Source organism: Acartia tonsa, chromosome 6, assembly GCF_053477335.1.
Source record: "Acartia tonsa isolate MP-2025a chromosome 6, ASM5347733v1, whole genome shotgun sequence".
In the NCBI taxonomy this organism is placed as follows: Eukaryota; Metazoa; Arthropoda; class Copepoda; order Calanoida; family Acartiidae; genus Acartia; species Acartia tonsa.
In genome coordinates this window covers 27,783,717-27,807,848 of record NC_137265.1, presented here as the reverse complement: position 1 = coordinate 27,807,848, position 24,132 = coordinate 27,783,717, and the positions used below count along the sequence as shown (strand labels likewise).

At 34.6% G+C, this 24,132-nt stretch overlaps 2 protein-coding genes across 3 annotated transcripts; both read right to left on the bottom strand.

Moving 5' to 3' along the window:
* Positions 1 to 962: 962 nt before the first annotated feature.
* LOC145323044 (uncharacterized) lies at positions 963 to 7,183 on the bottom strand. Its single transcript, XM_080165429.1, has 3 exons — positions 7,097 to 7,183; positions 1,979 to 2,167; positions 963 to 1,266 (listed from the first exon to the last, which is right to left on the bottom strand). The coding sequence occupies exons 1-3, from the start codon at positions 7,181 to 7,183 to the stop codon at positions 1,042 to 1,044; spliced, it is 501 nt and encodes a 166-aa protein (XP_080021555.1). The 3' UTR covers positions 963 to 1,041.
* Positions 7,168 to 23,870, bottom strand: LOC145322285 (uncharacterized). 2 transcript variants are annotated; one of them, XM_080164173.1, is made up of 5 exons: positions 23,774 to 23,870; positions 23,243 to 23,275; positions 21,760 to 21,826; positions 7,949 to 8,084; positions 7,168 to 7,520 (listed from the first exon to the last, which is right to left on the bottom strand). In XM_080164173.1, exons 1-5 carry the CDS (start codon positions 23,857 to 23,859, stop codon positions 7,459 to 7,461), a joined length of 384 nt encoding a protein of 127 aa, XP_080020299.1. In that variant the 5' UTR covers positions 23,860 to 23,870; the 3' UTR covers positions 7,168 to 7,458. The 2 variants fall into 2 exon arrangements, with proteins under 2 accessions (XP_080020299.1, XP_080020300.1); XM_080164174.1 differs by having other exon boundaries at positions 23,243 to 23,272.
* Between the last annotated feature and the right edge of the window lie 262 nt (positions 23,871 to 24,132).

Genomic DNA, 24,132 nt, shown 5'->3' with positions numbered 1-24,132 from the left:
TTGGAAGATTTCATTAAATAAAAGTTATCGCAAATATACTTAGTAAATAAAGTAGCAAGGTTTTTTTGTCTGTAGCAAAGGATCTCGCTAGCCGCTGAACCTTCATTGTTCTCCTTTACAGTGAAGCTTCTTATAGATCCTGAGATGGTTTTAGGCTATTTTATTTATTTAAAGATGGTTTTAAGCTATTTTTTATATAGAGCTCCTAGATGCTAGAGGCGCAATCGCTAGTGTTATAAAAAGCAGATGAAAAGATATTTTTATCATAAAAGGAATAAGAGTCAAATAGTCGTATAGACTCTTCGGTAATGATCATAGATTTGCTTCGCTATCTAAATCTTACCTAACTGTTACAGGAATCATTATGCAATCAATTTAGACAATTCTAACTTAAAAAAATAAACTTAAAAAGCTTTGCTTTTGAAAAGAGGAGAAAAAGGAAATTTCCTTATATAAATATGAGGATATAACTTTGACTGTAATAGAATAAAGAAAGAATTGTAGAAATTATTAGCTCGAGGCAAGATTGAAATTTATTGAAATCTGCAGCAAATTTTATTCTCTCTCTGATATTTTATAGTACACTATAATTTTTAAAGCAAAGCTTTCCTATATTCGTCCTTTCGGAACAGAAAGCTCGAATCGTTAATTTTGGCAAGTAAGAATTGTCCCATCGATTTCAATTTTGCAAGATGATTCATGTAAGAGATAGGTACGACTTAGAAAGCGTAACAACTCTATACTTTACCACAAAGTCCGTACGTTCATTTAAAACAATGATTTTTTTAACCTTTTTACAACAATTTTTTGTTTTATATAATTATCCTATGATTTTTAAGCTTCGGTTTGGTTTTCTGGATGTTGCCATATTTGTTTATTGTGAAAGATAAAAAGTCTCATGTTGGCCAATATGATTTTTTCACTTTTGAATTTTAATATTTCAAAAAACTTTTAAAACTTCATTACATTTAAAAATTCATTCTAAGAGGCTTTAATTATTAAACACAAAACTGCACAACAAATATATTTTATACAAATAATTTATCTAACAAGGCGCCATCCCGTTGGCGTATCCTCGATCCTTCCCGCCGACATCTTCCTCCAGCCTCGCCGAATAAACTTGGCCTGGACGACTGCTCTCAGTGACGGCGGTTTCTGGCGGGAGCTGCCTTGATCTATGCCGTTGACGTTTTGTTCAGTGCCACCTTCTACTTGATTAGAGACTTCATTTGATTCATCTTGATCATTGTTCTCTGGCGATTTCTCCTTAACATAAAAAATAATTTCTGAGTCTTGGAGAAGAATATACTTGTAAACATTTTTTTTATTTTTAAGATATATTTATTTAATGTAATTATGAATTCAGCCCACACGGAATTGTAACAATTTGAATAAATAGATGTTATATAGGTTAGGTTAACTCAGGGATTAGGTTTTGGCTTTCTTTAGCGGAATTGGGCTTAGGTGCAATTTAATTTAATTAATAAAGAATAATTTTAGAAAGAAAATATAAATTACCAAAAAAATGTTAAGAAACCTAAATTTTTGTTTGCAAAAATTTTTTAATAATTGTTGAACCATAACAAATATTTTTATGCTTAATTTATTCAGAGTGGTTATTTTAATAAGTCTAACAAAGAAAATTTCTCTTTAAATAAATATTTTTTAAAACGAAGCAGCTCTACAAATAATCTTTTTCGGTTTTACATCTGTTTATGTGTTTTAACTCGTTTTTCACCTCTTTTCTTAAAATGGCAACCACTAGGGGCTCTTGAGTTTATCTAAGGTTGATTTTCTAGGGTTGGGGGGGGGGGGGGAGTGTCCACTAAAATATCTATAAACCTTTCCATGACCCACACAAAGTTTCACTATAAAGCTTTACATATCAGTAAAGCCGTTTAGAGAGATATTTCTATGGACACACATAGATATCCTGTTACTTTCATATGAGGACAGTTATTAGCAAATAAAAACTTACAGTGGCCTCTAAATTTTCATTATTTTCTAAAGTTTCATCAACTGTTTTCTCAGCATCATCAGTCTGGTCATCCTGCTGATTACTGGTGCCCTCAGTGTTGTCATCTTGCTGATTACTGGTTTCTTCAGTATGGTCATCCTGATGATTACTGGTGTCTTCAGAAGTTTCCTCCAGGTAGTCATATGTTATCTTAAGTTAGAAACATCTTAAACAATTCATGGATGAATTGTATAAATAGTAAGATATTTTCTAATTTTGACATATTAAAAATAAGTTTATTAATTATAATTTATTACATATTAATCGGTAATGTTTTAACAGCTTCTTTTTATAATATTCATAAAAGCCTAAATTCAAATCAGGTGTTAAAGTAAGAAAAATTTATTAAAATTGAAAAAAAAATCAAAACAAAAATCTATAAGCAAAAATTACCACAAGGACTCTATTTACTTATAAAAGCGGGAAGTTTGTAAAGATTTTACTCAACGCACTAAATCGTTACAATTTTCATGAGAAATACGCATTTTATAAGGCATACAAAACGCTCTAATTTTTTCTGGTTAATTCATTTTACATATACTTTTATCATTTTATCAAAAAAAATTGATCTTTTTTCATCATTTTTTGGAGAAATTAATGCTTAAACTAAGGGTATCTTTAAACGCAAAATTGATGCACTTAGAATTAATAATGCAAATTGAGTACAAAGGGGGGATAATTTCAAGACATGCATGTTCCAAAGATATCTTTTATTCCATAAAATTTTAATATTTAGTCCACCGGAGATTACCCCGAAAATCATATATCAATTTAGGAAGATAATTTTTGTAGAATAGTTACTGAATTTACAACTTTATGTACTCTGAAAGTATAGTTAAGATCAAAGGCGTGCAAAAGGTTGGTATACGGGTTGTTTACACCACCCTTGTAAAGTTAAGGGGGATGGATACACCTCCCTAGGTGTCTACCCATGTCCACTCTCTTGACAAGAGCCTAACCCTCAGATACACCCCTCTATAAATTCCAAGGGGGTGTAAAGGAAATAAATTTACACCCCTTAAAATAAAGTGGGGTTGGGGGTGTTTAAGGAGGGTGTATTTAAGCAAGTCACTGATTCAGATAATTCTATGCTATCTATTTTTAGGTAAATTAATTACCAGACTTGCAATATTCTGTACAACTGTACTGTACAACTTTTAATTAGTAAATTGAGACATGAGGAAACTCTAATACATATGTAGGACGGGGGAGAGTTAATGCAACCATCCCATAATCAATTTTGTTATGAAAATTGGCATGTGTAATCCGTAGTAGGTCTGTTTTTTAAAATTTAACAAAAAGTTAAGCTTAAGGGGGGGGGGGGGGGTTAAGGCAACCATCACATAATCAATGCACAAATGGCACCTAGAATTCGAATTTCATTACAAAACTTGGCATGAGTAATCCTTGGTAGATCTTTTTACCCAAAATGGAACAAAAAGTTGGAAAAGTAATGGCTAAGGGCTGTTTGCTCAGCTGTTTAGCGATTTTTGGGCTATTTTCAGGGCAAATCCAGCAATATTTACGTAGGAATCATCCTTTAGGGATAGGTTTTAATGGGTGTTGAGCTGAAAAATACTACCAAAAATAGTGGCAGCTGGGTAATGGCTTATAAGGATATAAAAAATTTAATATTTCCATGGAATTAAACTTTTCTTAATTAACATTATAACTTTATGTCATGGACATATTACTAAAAACACTTTTTTAATTTCTAGATTTTGCTGTCATAACAGCTGAAAACTGCCAAAAATGGCTGAGAACAGCTGTCAACAGCCAAAAGTATATATTGTAGATTAAATCATCCTGCCATGGAAAAATTTTGAAAAATTTTTTGCCCCCAGTAAAAAAGGGTTGATTTAAGCAAAAAAATGACCCATGCTAAATATTTTTTTCTGTGATGCAATAATTGTGACCTCACGAGCACTTCTAAGTTTTTGAAATCTGAAATTACCCATGCTAAATATTTTTTTCTGTGATGCAATAATTGTGTTCTCATGAGCCATTCAAAGTTTTTTGAAATCTGCAAAAAAGAATGTTTTTTTAGTTCTTTTGTGTGATCTCAATTTTAAAGATTTTTACAAAATTTCAATTCTAGTATGTCAATATAAACCTGAAATTTACCAAAAAAAATGGAGCAGTCTCAATTATAACATATGAAGGTGTAGCAAGAAATCTGCAAAGTCAAATTCCATTTTTGCAGTTTTTCTTACCTAACTTAAAAAAAAAATTTTAATTTTGTTTTTCTTTTAGATGCAGTAACTACTGGACCAGGCAGTTTCAAAATTTTAGCTCAATATATATCAATTTTGCTCACCTTCCAGCACCAAACCCCCCTTTATTGATAAGAAGACCATTAATTTTATTTGGGGTTTCCCTCAAAGATTTTACCCCTTTTTTCTTGAATCACCAATATTCCTATTGATCTCCTCTCTTTCTCCTTCTACACCATATACAAAAAAATGGAATACCTTGCCTATGTCTCAGTATGGAAAGGATGTTGAGGACTTTCAATGCATCATATATAGAAAAGTGGCACAAGTCAAGTCTGTATTGCATCTATGAGGCATGCAAACTCACAAAATAGGAGTTTATTTTACAATTTGAGGCCGATTGTTAGGTTTAGGTCTACCCTTAAAGGATAGAAGCTTTGCCCATTAAATACTTGGGATGACTTTAATCTTCAACATCCTTTCCATACTTAGACATAGGCAAGGTATTCCATTTTTTTGTATATGGTGTAGAAGGAGAAAGAGAGGAGATCAATAGGAATATTGGAGATTCAAGAAAAAAGGGGTGACTTATGCTGTTTTCTCAAAAAGTTTTGTACTAATGAACTGTGATTAGACTTATATTTTACTGTAATTCTGATATTGAGGATGTTTAAACCCAATATCAGGTAGCATAAGCTTATTGTAAAGTAAACCAAATTATAACTATTATCTCTTTAATTGATACCATTAACTTTATAATTTTTACATCAAGCCTATATTCATGTGATTATTTTTAGTGGCTTTCTTGGTTTTTACATTTTTATATTAAGGGGCTTCTTAATAGGTCAAATATCTCAAAAACTAAAAATCCTCTTTTTAATCTGGTTTGAAATATTGAATCTACACAAAAAAAAGTACAAAAAAACTTATAATATTAACTATTCTATGCTTTTAAGAGAAAATTAATTTTCCAAAATTAAGATGTACGTGGTTCTTTGAAACATATTTTTGATGTACAAAGAGATTAAGGGAACATGTATTACACTTTTCTTCATAGAAGAAATTGAATCATTTTTTATTTGTTTTTTTTTCAACACAAGGTTATTTATGTATCTCTTGGTACAAGATACCACCATATTATTAGTTAAATCTAATTTTTTATAAATTAAGTGAATAAGTCTGTTAGACCAAGGGTAGAAACTCAGCAGATAGACAGACAGACGGGCAAGAAGAATTATCAAAGTTTTACTAAAATAGACAATTAATTAGATAAAATTCAATAGAGAACCTGTGAATGATCAGACAGACAGAGGGACAGGTAAATAGTAACAGACAGTCTTTGAGGCTTTAACAAATTACAATTAGGCTATGCTAGATGATTCATTGAAATCCAAAAGAGAGGCAGATAGACAGATAGACAGACAAGTGGTGGGACAGACAGACAGACAGAGGGACAGACAGACAAATGGGTATTGCCTAAAACAGTTTGGCTGCTATATGAATCATTAAAACCCACCGTAGAAAAGAAATTTACATTAGTTTCTTATTTCGATACTCAACGCCCCCCCCCCTCCTCCACTCAATGGGGTTTATTATTTCTTAAAATCAATAAGTGACTTTTCAGCTTAATAAAATTGAATGTATTTTTTATTTCATCAATTTATCTTAAATAGAACGAAAGTTATAATCATTTTATTGTCTACAAGAAATATGCTTTGAGTAAAAATCAACATAATTGTCAGTAAAAACGTCATATTTATGCATATTTACACAGTAAATAAATTTTAAAATTGTATTTTATTGTAATGAATAACTTAAGGGGGTTGTATGAATTATCAAAAACCAAAAAAACCTAATTTGGTTAAATTCAGGGAGTAAGGGAGGAGAAAATGGGCAATTAATTCAATTTAAGAGTTTTTGAAGAAAGGCAATGAAAACCAGAATAATCCCGAAAATATGGTGGAAATTGTAAAGTGATTGTTGATTAAATCTAGAAAACCATAAACTAAGAAAAAAGTTCCAAGAAAAAAAACAATCATTTGAAAATAAGATTACCAGTATTACAGACTGACATAACCATTCTGTAATTAATTACTAGAAATATCTCCCTGGATCTCTCCAGATTACAGGGAAAGAGAAAAGAGATTTGGGGGCAAGTGATGTGAACACGGAAAAAAGGGGCAGGCAGGCGTGTAGCTGGATGGATGGGCAAGTATATGACCCGCACGCCTTCCTGCCCCTTTTTATCCTGTTTATTTCCCCCACCTCCCTTCTTTATTTCCCTTTCTCGTCTACTTTTAAAAAGAAGGTGGGGATGAAGGGAGTGAAATATAGTATGAAGGGGGGCCGTGTATTTTGAACTACTCTCTGTCTGCAAAGCTATATATATTCAAAACTAACATAGCGAGTAACGGCATTTGTTGCCCAAGTCCCCAAACTCAGTCAGAAACTGCTAAATTCTAGCACATTCCCTTGAAGCCAGTCCCCAAAGTCTGAGACTCCTAAAGATTGAATATTCGATCCATTGTCCCCTCCCTGGGTTAAATTAGTCCAAGTAATGATTGATTTAGTACAGTACGTATGAATAAGTTGTCAATTTCCTATCAGAGTCCTTGTGTTACAACAGAGGAAATATGGAAAGGTTTTGTGTTTTTTTTTATTAGTATATTATAGTTCTTTTAATTTATATTTATATTTAGATTAAGATTAAACACAAACACACAAATCATCTAGAAAATGAAGGTTAAAGAAACAATAAAAATCCACAGTTCATTTGTAATACTTTTACGGACGTCCAAGCATATCCTAATTATAGAGGAGATGAGCTACTGAATTGCTAGTTGCAGATAATTTTTCTAACATTAACCTTTGGTTGACAATCATCCATGATTGTCTCTTCTTGGTGTTCTTCCTTATGTAATTCTTCTAAAGTTTCTGTTTTTTTGTAAAACATTCATTTGAACAACACAGAAATATAAAGGAAGATTATTTTGTTAACATTATATCCAAATGTCTTTTGAACACACCAAGAGCACAAACCCAATCTGGCATAAAATCAATCTAGAATGGCTAAAACCAAATAATCCAGGGAATCAAAACAATGGTCGATGAGTTGGTGCACATTCTCCCTGATTGTTACAGGTAGGGGGGGGGGGGGGGGGGGGGGGGGTGTTGAATTAATTTTCTACGCCATTCATCGATGTGTCACTGTACTTTTAAATGAATGCTTTACTTTCCAGAAGTATTTGAATCTGGTTCCGTAGGAATATCTGTATTTTCTTCTTCAGCTTCTAAGCATAAAGAAACATTTTTCAGGTTTGCTTTCAGGCGATCTCTCTCAAAGTGTCTGGCGACCACAACCCTCCCCCTCCTCCTACCTTTTATATTCTTAGTAAATTGAACTTAAGAGGGGTTGATTTTCGTTTAAGTCTTTTCCGTTATATGGTCAATAATTGAACCAAGTAAAAATTTTCCATTAACAAATAAAAAAGTTAAAAAGTTGATATTGGACTGTAAATTACACTTGTAACGAAAATTATAGAGTGACGTTATCTTATTTGTTGGCTCAAACACTTTGGGTACTAAACTTTTATTGAAATTTTGATCAATTAATAATCCATAGCCTTATCCCTTCAGATGCCTATATGAAGCAAACAATTGAATCATTTCATTTTAAAAATAAAAAAATTCAAGAACCAAAATATAAATATTTGATTACCTCTTAATATTTCTTCTTCCAATAATTCAAAAGAATCTTTGTCCTTCTCTATTATAACCACTTGTTCAGTACTTGGTTTATCCTTCTCTATTATATCCACTTCTTCAGTACTTGGTTTAGGCTCAACAGTCACATCCTTAATAGCTGTAATGAATAAAACTAGAGACTTTGTATATGTATTTGAGGGTTACTCCCAATTAAATTGAATTATTCAAACTTCATAATCCCCCACCCCAATAAAATCAAATTCAAACAGTTTTTTTGATTAACACTACCTTTAATCGTTCTTATCAATATCCAGTATTCAAAAACAACTACAAAAATGTAATAAAAATATAAAGATTTAACCTTTTATTTGCTCTTTTAATCCAGGAAATTATGTTGATGTTATCCTTTTTAGTAGCGAAGCTACTCTATAATTTACTTTGTCTGTTCGTCAGATTTTCTTGGCTGCTATTGAAGATAGACAGCTGCTATTTTTGGTTACGATTCCCTGTATCAATGTATCAGTGCGCATCAAGTGCATAATTCACTTTGTCCATCAGTCTGTGATGAATAAAAAGATATTACAAATATTTTTTAATTATTGTTTCAGAAAGGTATCTTGATTTCTCATATTTATCAACTTCTTCTCATAATTCATTTTGCCTGTTTGTCCTTCAGTGAATCTTTAGTGCTTCGCTACTTATGGATGTTGTCATCCTTGTTTCTTGTCTAATATATTTATAATAAGATAGAGACTGATGAATATTATTATCTTCAAGAGCAATTATCAATATTCTAATTGGGTTACACACCCACACACATCCACACACAGTTCTTTAATCTAAACATTCTCTTTCCTTTTTTATAACTCTTTCTTTCTATTTCTCTATTCCCACCCCTTACCTTCCTCCTTTTAACTTTCTCTGTCTGTGTCTGTCTATTCCGCAATGCGGAGTATTCTGAATATTTTTGTTTATTAGTAGTATAGCTTCTCTGTAGCTAACTTTTCCGTCAATCAATGATACTGTAAAAGAAATGCGATTTACTCAGATGCTTTGAATCATAATCACCTGAAATTTCTTGAGTTAAATCCCCTAATAAAAAATAGTATTCAGTTCTTTTCCATGTACACATTTTTATTTTCTTCATTTACTTGATCGACTTTGAAGATAGTTATATTAAAACAAGAATGACTGATCTTAAAGACTTATTTTCATTAGCTTAATTACTTTTGGGTGCTATCATCCTTGTTCAGTTACACCTACATTAATTTACTTGGATTATATTTAATAACAAATTTATTTGGCGAAACAAATTAATTTTTGTTAAAAATAAGTTAATGTGTCCGCAACTGGGATAAATTAAAATTCAATGTATTCTTAGCTGATGGGATGAGAGAGGTTTTAAACTGGGAAATCTGAGGAAATAAAGGTCCACACTGACAAAAGAAAAACAGAACAAAATATAGTTATTAAAATCAAAGGTTTTTTTTCATTTAAATTCGTTCCGTCTGTACGTCCAGTCCGTAGCAGATTGCTTTTATCGTCAATTAAGGCCTGTTTAGGGATTTCAAACCAGGAATGATGATTCCTGTCAAAGTTAGGTTTAATTTAGAAAGCGTAGCAACTCTATAATCATTACCAGAAAGTTCGTATATCCATTTTAACATGATAATTTTTATAAGGATTAAAAAAAATTCATATGATTATCCTATTTCCTTTATTTTTGGAATGCTGATTCGTAGAACGATTAAGTACAATACTCAAAGCCGCATTTCTTAAGCAAGTCGCAAAATGTAAGTAAAACTAAATTAATCTTTTACAAGTAATTTTGGGATAGATTTCTACGGCATTTTCATGCAGACTTTTAAATTATGTTGAATTCTAAATGAATAATCTCTACCTATTCCAGACTGGCCAGCCAATTTTGAAAATAAAAAACGTACATAACGTACACAAAAAAAATACGTTACGTACATAAAAAAAGTAAAAAAACGTACATTCCTAATAAAAATAAGTTAAATAATTTCCTAGTTACCTATTATCAATACATTTAAGTCTACTAGCAGCTACCTGTAAAGGAGAACCATAGCGAACTGACAAGATATCCTTTTACTCTATTCAAAAGAACTAGCGTCTACGCTCCTAAAGGCCTCTAGGGGCACTTGAGGAGGGGAGAGTTGAATTCAATAAAAAAAACATGGATGACAACATACATAAGTAGCGAAGCTCAAAAGTTATTTATAGACATCTGGAAAAAAATTAACTTAAAATCGCAATTAAAATTCATTTTTGGGGGGAGGAGGTAGTTTTTTTTCTAAAGTCAATTTCTCTTGGGAGGGTGGATGGTGATACTCTTCCCCAAAATAGTTATAAAACTTCCAAAAACCTATGAGAAGCTATCCTGTTAAGGAGAACCATATCGGTTCCGTGGTTAGCGAGATTCTTTGGTTCAAACAAACAGACATTCTGTTATTATGTACAAAGTATATCCTATTATAAGGACCAGCGACTACGCCCTTAGAGGCCTCTAGAGGAACTTGATTAGGGGGGGGGGGAGTTGAATTCAAAAACCCATTTTTTTATTTAAAAATAAAAAGTAAAAAACAAGGATGACAACATCCTTAAGTAGCGAGGCTCAAAAGTTATGGATGGAAATCTGGGAACTATATAAACTATAGAGTAGTGTCGTAAAAAATAAGCATTTAACTTATTTAAATAAATCACAAAACCTTTTAAAAATATATAATAACGTGAAAATCTAGGAATAAATTCAGCCCCCCAACCAATAAGCAAATCTCAATGAAATTTAGTGGAAGTATTAAGAATGAAAACTAATACAATCCCTGAAAATTACAACCGTCTATCAGGAATATGAGTTGTGAAAATCACAAAAACCTATACATCTAGGCATCGATCTAGCACTGCAACAAATAGACAAACCTTAAAGAAACTTTTTGAAAATATGTAGAATGTGAATTTATTTATTCCCTGAAAAAAAGAAAATCTAGGAATAGATCTAGCACCCAACCAAAAGGCAAATCTCAATGAAAATGTGTAGAATGTGAACTTATTCAATCAAAAAACAGGAGCCGAGAAAATCACGTTTCTCCGATAGCATAACGGACTGACAAAGTGATTATAGAGTAGCTTCGCTAATAATTTTTTTAGTGAGGGAAGGGGGAGTAGACCACCCCCATTTCTGATTTCAATTTTAAAAAGAAAGAAAAAATAGGGGAAGGGTTGTGATTTTTTTCTAAGAGTAGTTTCTCTTGGGAGGGTGGTTGTACCCTCTCCCAGGACCTATGAGAAGCTACCCTGTAAAAGAGAACCATATCGGTTTAGCGGTTAGCGAGAACCTTCGGTACAAATAAACTGACAGAGAGACATACATCCTGTTATTACGTACTAAGTATATTCTATTAAATAAAGTAGTAAGTTTTTTGTCTGATGCTAATAGCCTACAACCTCACAAAGATCATGTCAGTTCAGCAGTTAGCGAGATTCTTTGTTACAGAAAAAAAAGGATTTATAGGATAAACATATAATAGGATATAGGGTTATTTTGTCTATTGCTAAAGATCTCAGAAAATACTAGTCTTTAATACAAAATAAATCAATGCCTGTCTGTCTAAAGCTTAAGATCTTGGTAACCGCTGAACAGATTGGGTTCTAAATTCTAATCTTCAGGGAATATATCTACTAGTCCTGTGGTAGTTTTAGGCTATTTTCTTAGAGTGTGGGAAACCCACCCCCCCCAAAAAAAAAAATCAAACACCCCTCAATTTATTTTTGTAAACTAATGCAAATCAGCGGGGTGGGGGAACCCCCACCGCACCCTGGGGCGAAGCCTAAAGGAAAAAAATAATCACAATATTTTTTTATATTTTTTTTTGACAAATTTCCAACAAACGTGTCTCAACCATGACACTTTGGTTGAGTATGACTTCCGAATTAGCGGGAAGTTCTCGAGATCTGTTGGCGAACATACAAACCCCCAATACCAGGAACCATCAAGTTTCAACAGCAGGTTTGAATATAGATTTATTGATGAAATTATTTCAAAGTCCTGAAATTACAAAATCAATTAGTTCATAATTCCAGTTATTTATAACCACGTAATCTTAATTGCTTTTTAAAAATCATTTTTCTCTTGGTTAAGAATCTTTGGAAACTTTGGCTTTAAAGGAAAATTATTTGGTTTAATAAATCATTGTTAAATGCAAAATTAAAGGCACATAAAAAACTACTAAAACATATATTAATCATAATTAAGTTTCATGCTTAGCTAACTAAAGCCTTTTTAAAACTACATATAATCGTCCTATACACCATTCTTCTTAATAAAATTAACAAATTCTACCTGAAGTTCTTATGGTTTCAAATCCCTGGTATACTAGGGTCGTTCACACACTATGAGACCAATGATAGGCCCAATTTTGTTCTCCGAAATCTTCACACACTCATATCTCATTCAAAAGTAACGAACGTGCGCATCAAAATATATAAACAATCCATGCCGCGTCACATTATGAAAGGAAAGCCAAAAAAGACGACATTTGCGCTTAGTTTTAGGATAATGATAAGGAATTAATTTCGAACTTGATAAACACAAAGCTTCCTCGAAAAGAGGTTAAGACACACCCCCCGTTTGAAAGTCAAATTAACTTCCTTAACGAGATTCAAGGTTTTTTTGCGCTGAGCACTAGCAACATTTCTCACTAAACTCAACTCACCATAATCACATGAGAATGGCCACATCCCGAAAACGTGACAATTTTGCTCCTAACTAAATGAAACCCCGTGAAATGCATACACAATATTATACTCCTCACTAGGACTCATAATACCTCACATTTTAGGATAGAAGGATGGGGATTGGTTTGTACCATACAACATTCCATGCACATGACATTCACAAGATCACATACACAAATCCTAAAATAGATAATCCTATTAATCATGATGTTGTAAATATAACAACTATACTAAATAATAATCATTTCATAATCAATAGGTAATAAATCATTATTAATAAATCAATAAGTACCTACGAAATCAGGTCGAAATGTAAACAATAATGGTAAAATAAAACGAAATAAATCTTAGACAAGAAAATTAAGATTTATAGGTACTTAAAACTAAATTTGTTAAGCATCAAAAAGAGTAGTAAGAAAAAATATTTCAAAATCCTTGGGCAGAAAGTTTTTCAAACTTAATGAATAAGAACTGTACTATCTTAATCAACAATAAACTTTTTAATACTTAAAGAATAGCAAAATAATAATATTTTCGTTAGAATTTTCATCGGAATTATGAAAAAAATACCAATTTTTCTTTGTAAAAAATATGAGACTTTAAATATGAATTTTCAATCATTCCTTGATCTGAATAAAAATGTTTTACTTGATTGAAATTCATATATAATTTTTAAAAAAAATCTGCTAAAAAATACTTGATTTTTTTCTTAGAATAAATATCGAATCACGCAACCTCGACACATTTATTCCTTTTTGGTAAACTTTTCAGGTAAGTTTTATAATAAATTGTACTTTTGAAAAGAAATTAAACTCAATAAAATTAAATTAGAGCAAATGAAATAGAATAAAAATTAATCGCATTTCATTTGATTCTTATTTTAGGCATAAAATAGGCATATGAAAAATGTGGCTTTTTTACTAAAAAAAATCTCAATTTCCATAAAATAAGAATCAATTATTAATCATAATTTTTTAAACTGCCTGACTGATACAGCATGTTCTTCCAGGGGAGATTTATCTGTCAGCCTGAACAAGACTCTTGCAGTCTTTCTCCCATCCTCAATTCTCGTCACTCGGCCCATCCTCAAACATCTCATCAGCGGATTGGTACTCGTAACCAGAACTATATCTCCGTCAGCTAGTGGCTCCGCCATCTCATCCTTCCACTTGGACATCCGTAATATCTTCGGTAGGATCTCCTGGCGGTAGGCAGTCCAAAACTGGGCAGACAAATCTTCTAACAACTTCAACCTGGAGGAAATTTGGTCCTCCGGTTTCATCGCCACATTGCACAACGGCTGGCGGTCAACATTTCCCAGCAGCTGGCCAGGGGTAATCAGCCGCCAATTCTCCACGTCATTCGCAGCTTCTATCGTCAATGGTCTGCTATTCATCAACTTGCTAACCTCCGCCAACAGCACCAGGAGCTCGTTGAAATTAACAGAACTATTCACCAACTTCTTGGACAGCAATCTCTTGGTTAATCCCACCATTTTCTCAGCTTGCCCAATGAAATGGTGGGCTCGGGCTGGGATCTGAGACCAAGAAAACTCTACCTGGCTGCCCAACTTCTGCTCTAAAACCTTGCGAGCACCAGATAATTGTGTGCCCATGTCGCTTACTATGACCTTCGGCAGACAATGAACAGCCTCCAACTTGCGCAGGGACAACAGGATACTGCTGGTATCATACTTTTCCAAGGCATCTAACCATAACGCCCCTGAGAACCTGCAGACCACCACGAACACCCACACCTTCTTCGTTGCTGTCTGACTCCTCGTTTTGGCGGCAGCTCTCCTCGTAACCAGCGGACCCATCAGGTCGACTTGCACAGCTTCAAAAGGCCTGCTCGGGATCAACTTGTCAGGTAACACATCCTTCATGGTAGTACGACATTCCTTAGCCCTCTCAACACTGCAGGGCCAACACTTCTTCACTTCCATGATGGACAACCTCCTTGCCTTCACAATCCAGCACCAACGGCGGCTCTCAGCTAAAGTTCCACGGACACCAGAGTGAAGCTCAACATGCGCTTCTCTCATAAAAACAGCAGCTAACCAATTACCAGGCTCCAAAATTATTAAACCTGGCATGTCTTCAAATATCATTTTACGGCCACCAGTAATGGCGTCAATGACGGGCTCTCCACGACCAACCATTTTAAGAATTCTCATCTCCCTGGTCACATAATTTCCTCCGGGACCAACGACAGGCCAGGTCAATGATACTTCATGCACTAATGGATTCAATGACGCATAATTGCCTTTAGCGTCATTTATCCACTCATCCTCTTGGCTTCGTGACACAATGAAAAGTTCCGCCGCCGCCATAAAATTGTACAAAGACGGCTTGTACACAGAATCTGCGGCTGCTACATGACTACCAGCGGCTGTAGTCTTACCTTCTTGTCTGCTCTTTAGCTTCTTCAACCAGGTGTTCGCTACTTGCAGGACAGCTGCCATAATACGTTTGGCCTGTCCAAATGATCTCCTGTGCTTAAACCTAAAGACATCTTCAGCAGCTTCTCCGGCAACTTTCATTGAACATAACTTAACCATTTTGGTATTCAACTCCTCTGGTGGTAAATCCTGCTTGACTTGTTCGGCAGTTTTCACCGGCCACGCACTTTCATCCTGGCGCAACCATTCTGGGCCCAATCTGTACCTGGAACCTGGTCCCAAATCTGATACCTTGCAGGTGCTTCTGGTGCCCAAATCTGCAACATTGTGCGTCCCCGGAACCCACCTCCAGTCATCCTTGTTGGTTGCAGATTGAATTTCTCCAATGCGATGAGAATTAAATGTGTTCAACATAGCACTATTGGAAACTATTTGTGATAAAACACACGATGAATCAGTAAAGTACATCACTCTGATAATATCAAAGGGCAGGGCATCTCTGATGGACTTTGACAACCTTGTGGACATCTGGCACCCCATCAATTCAAGGCGTGGAATTGATTCACACTTGACCGGCGCAACTCTTGACTTGGTGGCTAGCAGAAACGTTTCAAATCCTTGTCTAGTTGGCCACCTCAAATATGCATTACATGCATAAGCCTCTGATGACCCATCCGAAAACATCATCAAGGATGGAAGGCCAGTTGGTTCCTCCGGGACCACACAACGGTCAAACTCCAATTTAGCGACCTCAGCTCTGTCCTCCAGCGACTTAACAAGTTCATCCCGTAGACTTTTTGGAATAAAATCTTGCCAGCCCAAATTCAGCAAACATGTTTTCCGCAGGACAAGTTTAATTCTCAACAGAATAGGGCTGCAAAGCCCGATCGGGTCGAAGGTCTGGGCGGCGAACCTGTGGACCATCTTCTTTGTCAGATTCTCATCCAAGGCGTCCTGGAGGTTGTACAAATCAGCATCCTCTTTCACCTTCTTTCCCTTGATTTTACCATCTTGGTTGACTCTTGTGGCGATGGACAACACATCGGTGGCTGGCTTCCATATCAGCCCGAGAACCTTGGTTGGCTGGCAATCATCTCCAGAATAAATGACTTGTTTGAAGGAAAAACTACCTTTGCCGATAATTCTGTCGGCCTCTTTCATCATCTCCTTGGCTTCTGGCTTCGATCCTGCTCCCGAAATAACGTCATCTATGAAGCTGTGCTTCTCAAGCTTGACTGCAACTGGAATCTGAGGTAACTTGAAATCCTCATCAGGGTAGGTAGGTATTTGTGGCTCCTTCCATAATTCAGGTTTAGCAACAATTTCACTACCGTTTATCTGCCCCTCTCCATACATCTCCTTGACCTCTGCTTCACTCTTTCCGCCGAACAGGCGGGACGTCAACTTCAGGGCTGTAACTGCCAAGTTTCCCGCAGCCAACTCGCCAAAATTCACAACTTTAGTCAGGTAAATTTCAAGTGGACCGTCTGGCGTCGGGGAAAATAAAACTCTCTTCATCTGGCTGTCGAACTCTGTGGCCAGGATGGAGTTATAAAACTTGGAAATATCCGCGGTTATACCAACCTTGTAACCGCGGAAAAGCATCAAATGATAAAAAATCTTCTGCATTGGCGGCGGGCCTCCCAGCATTATGTTATTAAAACTGGTACCTTTGAACGTCAGAGAACTATTTGCACACAATCTCATGGGTGTGGAACTTGAATCCTCCTTGAAAGCAACCACTATTGATGAACAAGACTTAGGCCCTTCATACTGCAATTCTTCAGGCGTGGCTTTTTGAAATACGCCTCTGGATATGGCGTCGTTGAATACCTCCACATACATTCCATAGGTACCTTCCTTGACCATCTTGGCACGATCCTTTTCAGCAATTTTGCGGGCTAAACTCTCATTGTAGGGTAAAGTGTGAGGATCTTCAATATAAGCATATTGACCTGTCCACTTGTTGGACTGCAAGTCTAGTGTTAAACCTGCCTCAATTATCCTCTGCCTCTCACGCTGGTCCCAGGTAGTGCCGTCGGCCATAGCCTTGCACTCTTGACAGGCAGTACATCCTGGACAAAGTGCCTGCGGCTGTACGCCAAACGATTCAGACGTCAGAAAGTCTGGCAAGGTGCCTCCACTGACACTGACAGCCTTATATGCCGACTTTTGATCTCCAGCTCCACCGTCAGCACTGGTACAGATAAAACCACTACCAAAAATGGTTCGCCACAACATAGACTGGCCCACTTTCTGGTAGGTTGATGGAAACACGTCAGGATGTGTATTTCCAATGATGATATCTAAGCCTCCACTAATATATGTAAACCTTTCTGGCGGCATTTTAAATATCTCGGCGGCAGTTTCGGGGTGGACCGAGCGCATCTCGTTGGCCCCGCCGAGGGTAGGCATGACAGCTGCCTTAAACTCCCTCAAATTGCCGTCCCTATCCTTCAGATAAAACACAACATTGCGGCAGGAAGACTCACTGCCGTCAGCTACAGAAATAGTTGTATATCTGCCGGTAGATTTCAGCTTCAACTTGTTGGATAACTTCTCAGACACAAGTGGCAAATTTGCCCCAGAGTCAAACATCACAGTGGCGTGGCAGGTGCCGCCGCCAGGTGCTACAACAGGAACTAACTGAAGTAAGAAGGTACAGGGGCTGGGTGCAGAACTTGACTTGTAGACTGTATTCACACCAGCACTAGCCTCATGGAGTAACCTAGAATGGTATCTGTCGCAATTATTGGTACCACAAACACCAAGCTTATCCGATTTATTACACTTGTCAGCAGTATGGCCGTCACACAGGCAGAGTTCACATAACTTCTTCTGCTGGACAACTTTCTTTCGGTCAACCACATCCATCTTCTTAAACGTGAGGCAACGGAAAATCGGGTGTTTCTCCTTGCAGCTCTCCACAGGACATGCACTGTTCCACTTGGAAGCCTTGTCCTTTCCAGCCTTTCCATTCTTATTGTCGCTGCGGCCAGATACTTGCGCGGCGGCAGCTCTGTCACGATTTCTCTTGCCGGCGCTAGTGTCATAGGACATATCACCGGCCAACATGGCTCCCCTGGTCCTCTCCAGTAGTTCTACAATCTTCTGGATGTTTGGTTGGTTCATGCTACCTAGCTCCATCATAATTTTCTCTCTCAAATTTTCAGGGCACTTGTCTTTAAAAATATGAATAAGAGTTAGGTGGTTGTAATCCTTAGCTGCAGAACCAACGATGGTTTCTACTTCCTGCATCATGCTCTTGAAGGTAGCAATTGCGCTAACCACGTCCACAGGTTTATCCACAGGTTTCATCTTGTTCAGCTTAGTTAAAATCCTCATGAACCGGCGAGTGTTTGATAAAAACATCTGATCAAGAAACGACCATTGTTCATTATGATCTCTAATCGCTGACACTTGCTTGCGTAGTTCCGGGTTGGTTATCACCTTCTCCATACACAACATCAGACTTAACCTCTGGTCAGCAAATCCGTAACCAGAGCATAGATCCTTAAAGACCTGTTTAAAGTTTGGGTAATCCGTGTCAGTACCGTCAAAGGACGGCAACAAACTGTTGTCCCAGCGCCCATACTGCGGGTTGGAACTCCGAATATCCACGGCAGACATACTTCTGGAGAGCATGGCAGGTGTCCCACTCTCATCCAGGTTAGATGAACGACGTTCCATCTCTCTAAGCCTTCGGTACATATCACGTACTTCTTGGCGCAACTCCACGGAAATTTTAAGCACTCCCATGTCCATCTTCACCTTCTCAATGACGTCGAGGTTCCTGGCGACAGTGCTTGACCTCGCGTCGTCTGAATCATTGTCAAGCCAGTACAGAATTTTTGTACACTGCTCCAACGACGCATAAACTTTATCTGCAACAGTTTTCTGCTCACTAGCTTCATCCAAATCACGCTTGAACTCGCGCAGCTCACTAGTCTCCACGGCAGGTTTTAGACTTTTTATTAGGTCAGATTGGTCCTTGACCTCACTAAAAATGTCACGAATTGATTTTATATTCACATTTTCACATGAACTAAAACTTTGGCAGGCCTTTAAATTGTCATAAAACACTTTTAACTGTTCGTCAAACACTTCTAGCCTTTCACTGCCAATAGCGATAGCTCGCTCTATTTTCTGCTTTTTGGTTAGTGGCATATTGATTCACTAGGTACTTATTTCACAGAAAAAATTGTCACAGTTTATTGCATCAATAATTCACTGGATGCTATTGATCTCTTGATGAATGCTAACGCCTATTCATCAGATACTTTGAAATTGTCTCAACCATGACACTTTGGTTGAGTATGACTTCCGAATTAGCGGGAAGTTCTCGAGATCTGTTGGCGAACATACAAACCCCCAATACCAGGAACCATCAAGTTTCAACAGCAGGTTTGAATATAGATTTATTGATGAAATTATTTCAAAGTCCTGAAATTACAAAATCAATTAGTTCATAATTCCAGTTATTTATAACCACGTAATCTTAATTGCTTTTTAAAAATCATTTTTCTCTTGGTTAAGAATCTTTGGAAACTTTGGCTTTAAAGGAAAATTATTTGGTTTAATAAATCATTGTTAAATGCAAAATTAAAGGCACATAAAAAACTACTAAAACATATATTAATCATAATTAAGTTTCATGCTTAGCTAACTAAAGCCTTTTTAAAACTACATATAATCGTCCTATACACCATTCTTCTTAATAAAATTAACAAATTCTACCTGAAGTTCTTATGGTTTCAAATCCCTGGTATACTAGGGTCGTTCACACACTATGAGACCAATGATAGGCCCAATTTTGTTCTCCGAAATCTTCACACACTCATATCTCATTCAAAAGTAACGAACGTGCGCATCAAAATATATAAACAATCCATGCCGCGTCACATTATGAAAGGAAAGCCAAAAAAGACGACATTTGCGCTTAGTTTTAGGATAATGATAAGGAATTAATTTCGAACTTGATAAACACAAAGCTTCCTCGAAAAGAGGTTAAGACAAAACGATTCTATAAAAGAGGGATACGAAGCCTCTAATCCTAGTAGAAAGTAAAAAGCTTTAAGTGTCCCTCCCCCAAAGAAAATAGCAAAAACCATCACAGGACTATTAGGTATATTCCATGAAGAGTAGAGCACAATAGGTTCAGTGGTTACTGAGATATTAAGCTTCTGATATACAGACGGACAAGTAGACGGACAGACATCATTCTACTTTGCATTATAGATAATATACTATTTTTGTAATACTTTTTGTACAAATACAAATAAATATACAAATACTTTTATACTTATATTTTATTCTTATTCTTTAAAAACTGAAGATACCAAAAAATAAGACTTCTTAATCCTACACTGTGCACCATATGATATCTCGGAAAATTTACCCCAAGTTTATAAAGAATTTGAAAAAAATTATCGTAAAATCTATTAAAGGGGTAGTAGCATGAAATGCATTTAAACTTGAATTTAGTCAACTGCATATCTCTTTCTGTTCAATAGTTTAAACTATATCTATAGGACATATATTTCAAATCCATAAATGTAAACTGTAAGTTCTAATAACATATATGCATAATTTACATACATATTTTTGTTCTATGAAAATTGAAGATATTATTGAATTTATTTAAATAATACACCTATTGTTTTTGCAAAAATTTTCGTACAAAACATACAAATTACTTTTCTGCTAATATTTGATTCTTATTATTTTTAAAAAAACGTAAAACGTACAAAAATACAAATTTCAAAATACGTTACGTACACATATCAAAATAACGTCCAGAACGTACACAGATTCGATGCGTAACGTACAAAACGTACAAAACGTACACTCTGGCCAGTCTGCTATTCGTTTGTCCGACCGTTAGGTTTCGCTTTTATGGATGTTTTCATTCATACTTTTTATTTACAAAGAAATTTGAAAACGCCACATTACCATTATAAATATTTTTTTATCAAACACAAATTTACCATGTTGTGTTGCAGCATTAAAAGATTGAAGAGTAGCTTCGTTGTGTGTAAATATAAAGTTTATGTGTTGCCAAATTAGATAAGATATTAGACTTCTCAAAGCTTATGGAACTTTTAACACTTTTTAGTTTTAACTCAAAATACATTCTATATTAATTCTTTAATTTTAATATCTTTTAAATATTGAGTTTAGAATTATGTATAACTTTCAAAAGTTTGCAGTCAAAAAACAAAGATTTAATTTAATAATAATACAAATAATTCCAAATCAATCGACAATTTTACTCCTTTTAATAGTTTTTTTTTACTGAGCAATTCCTAAGAAAAATTGAAATTCATATGATTTTTACTTTAATTTTCCATATAACTGAACTGGCGTACATGTACAACAATTTACTAATCTTCACAGAAATTTCCCTGAAAATGTTTTGTCGAGTACTAACACCCCCCCCCCCTCCCCCGACTTTATTTTGAAAATAAATTGAAATTAAGGGGCTAAGTGTACTGACCCCTCCCACTATATTTTGAAAATCAATTGAAATTATGGGAGTAAGTGTTTTGCGTGTTTGTTACCTCAAAGAATGTATGGTTAGATTATAAATTTATTTCAATCGGCATGTTTTAAATGCAAAGTTTGAAATCAATAGGACAATTCTAACCTAACAATCATAACAAATTTACCTCTAAAATTTGTGGAGTTTTTATTTGATGTTTTCCCATCCTAGTCTCCTCATAAAACCAATTTACACTGAAAATTTTAATATTTTATCAGACTTTCAAACTAAAAACATGTTTTAAATCAAAGTTTTAACATTTTGAGGTAAAAAATTTAATTATTAAAAGAAAAAACCATATTTGGGACACAATGAGTAGGTATTAAAAGAATAAAAGATTAAAGAAGCATTTTTTTTATTTAATATTAATACACGCTCTTTGGACTTCTTCAAAGAGTTTGACTGTATTCTTATAAAATAACAAAAATTTGTATTTTAATTTCTTAAAACTAGCGGCTACGCTCTGAAGGCCTCTAGGGATACATAAAATTGTTTAAATCTATTTAAAATTCAGTTTTTTATCAAAAACATTTTTTTTCGCTGCTAGATGGGTTAGTTATGGTTTTAGCTATTTGCAAAAATTAAATGTCCGGAGGGCAGCGTTTTTAAAAGCGAAGCTTTTCTATAATTAGGGTCGGTCCGTCCGTACGTCCGTAACGGATAGATTTTTTCGTTAATTTAGACATGTTAGAATTGTCCTATCGATTTCAAATTTTGCATGGTGATTCCATTAGTAGTTAGGTACGATTTAGAAAGCATAGCAACTCTATAATCATTACCAAAATGTCCGTACGTCCATTTTAAACATGATTATTTTTTTACTTTTTTAAATACCTTTTTTCGTTAATTTAGGCATGTTAGAATTGTCCTATCGATTTCAAATTTTGCATGGTGATTCCTGTAATAGTTAGGTACGAGTTAGAAAGCGTAGCAACTCTATAATCATTACCAGAATGTCCGTACGTCAATTTTAAACATGTTGATTTTTTTAACATTTTTAACAACAAATTTGTATATGACCTAATTATCCGATTGGTCTGATTTTTGGTATACTGATTCCTGGGACAACAAAGTACAATATTATAAGCGAAGCAACTCTATAATCAAGTCCTAAAAATGTAAGTATGTCCATAATCATTATCCTGTATCAAGCAGTTTTTCAACAAATTTACTTAAATTTTGCTTTGACTCTTTTACATTAGCATTCTGATTATTCAGTTCTGACATTATACAAGTGTTAATGTCCGTTTGTCCTATCGTTTCAGAGCTTCGCTTTTATGGATGTTGTCATCCTTGTTTTATTTTATTTATTTTGTCGATTTCTCTGGGGAGGGTGGTGGTAACCTCCAACAAAATAGTTATAAAACCTTTCCGGGACTATGAGTGAGAAGCTACCCTGTTAAAGAGAACCAGATCGGTTCAGCGGTTAGTGAGATCCTACGGTACACACAAACAAACAAACAGACATCCTGTTAATTTAAGGACAGACTGTCATTATTGGATATTTCAACTACATCAATTCAAATTAATAAAATGAAAAGTTTAGATTCAATATTTTATAAATTTCTTTCATAAATATTACCTTCATTATAATTATTCATATAATTTACCTAATTTCAGGCTTCTTTAGATTTGTTGGTCTGCTGAAGAAAAAAAAATTTTACAGTTATATTTTGAAAATTAAAACGTATTATTGTAAAATTTCCACTTCCTTTAATTTTAATTATGTCTATGTGAAGCACAATGAAGCAAGCTGAAAATATTTTTAAAAACAATTTTCACTAAAATGTTATTTTCTAAAATGTAATTTATATGGCTTATAAATGTCATTTTTACTAACGTACTTGAACAAACGTATTTGTTAGAATATCATAACTCCTATCTAAATCCTTTGTTGAGAATAATATTTGACAATTTATTTAGACCGAGTTTACCATAAAAGAACTTCTTTTGAAAGTATTTTTGTTTGCTATTTCAGGTTAGGTTAGGTAAGAATTATGGGATCCCTAGATGGGTAGTAATCCGCAGGATTAGAGATCTTCGCAATGGCCAAAAATACTTTCATTAAAGACAAGTAAAATATTATTTCAGATTTTTTGATGACTGAACCTTTTTGTTAGGATATTCAAGTAAAGACTTACCCACAAATAATATACTTGGGTAGGTTATGATCAATACAATCTTTCAGGGGATGATCGTTTGTCTTGAAGATTTTGGCAGGAAGCATAATAGCATAGTATTTCTAAACATTTAATGTAAATACTAAAAAATTTGTCAAAGCTTAAAGATACGATATAAATATAAAAATAACGTAGTTTAATCTAAAAATTAACACTTTAAAATTTATAATTCAGAAAATTTTTATGCTTTCTTTGTTATGATATTTTCAATAGTAAGAGTTAAAGTTTCGTTTTTTTATGAGATCAAATGCTTTGATAAGTTCAGACTTGCATTACTTTTTCTGAATTTGTAATTTGTAACATATTTTATTAAGCCACTT

What these genes read in the sequence shown, in the direction of transcription:
- LOC145323044 (XM_080165429.1), bottom strand. Translation starts at nt 7,183, where the DNA reads ATGTTTTACAAAAAAACAGAAACTTTAGAAGAATTACATAAGGAAGAA. An exon ending in TGGATGATTGTCAACCAAAG is followed by an intron (nt 2,168 to 7,096) that starts GTTAATGTTAGA and finishes TTCTAACTTAAG; the next exon opens with ATAACATATGACTACCTGGA. An exon ending in ATGAAAATTTAGAGGCCACT is followed by an intron (nt 1,267 to 1,978) that starts GTAAGTTTTTAT and finishes TTTTATGTTAAG; the next exon opens with GAGAAATCGCCAGAGAACAA.
- LOC145322285 (XM_080164173.1), bottom strand. Translation starts at nt 23,859, where the DNA reads ATGCTTCCTGCCAAAATCTTCAAGACAAACGATCATCCCCTGAAAGAT. An exon ending in CTAAAGAAGCCTGAAATTAG is followed by an intron (nt 21,827 to 23,242) that starts GTAAATTATATG and finishes TAAAATTTTCAG; the next exon opens with TGTAAATTGGTTTTATGAGG. An exon ending in AAACTCCACAAATTTTAGAG is followed by an intron (nt 8,085 to 21,759) that starts GTAAATTTGTTA and finishes ACAGCTATTAAG; the next exon opens with GATGTGACTGTTGAGCCTAA.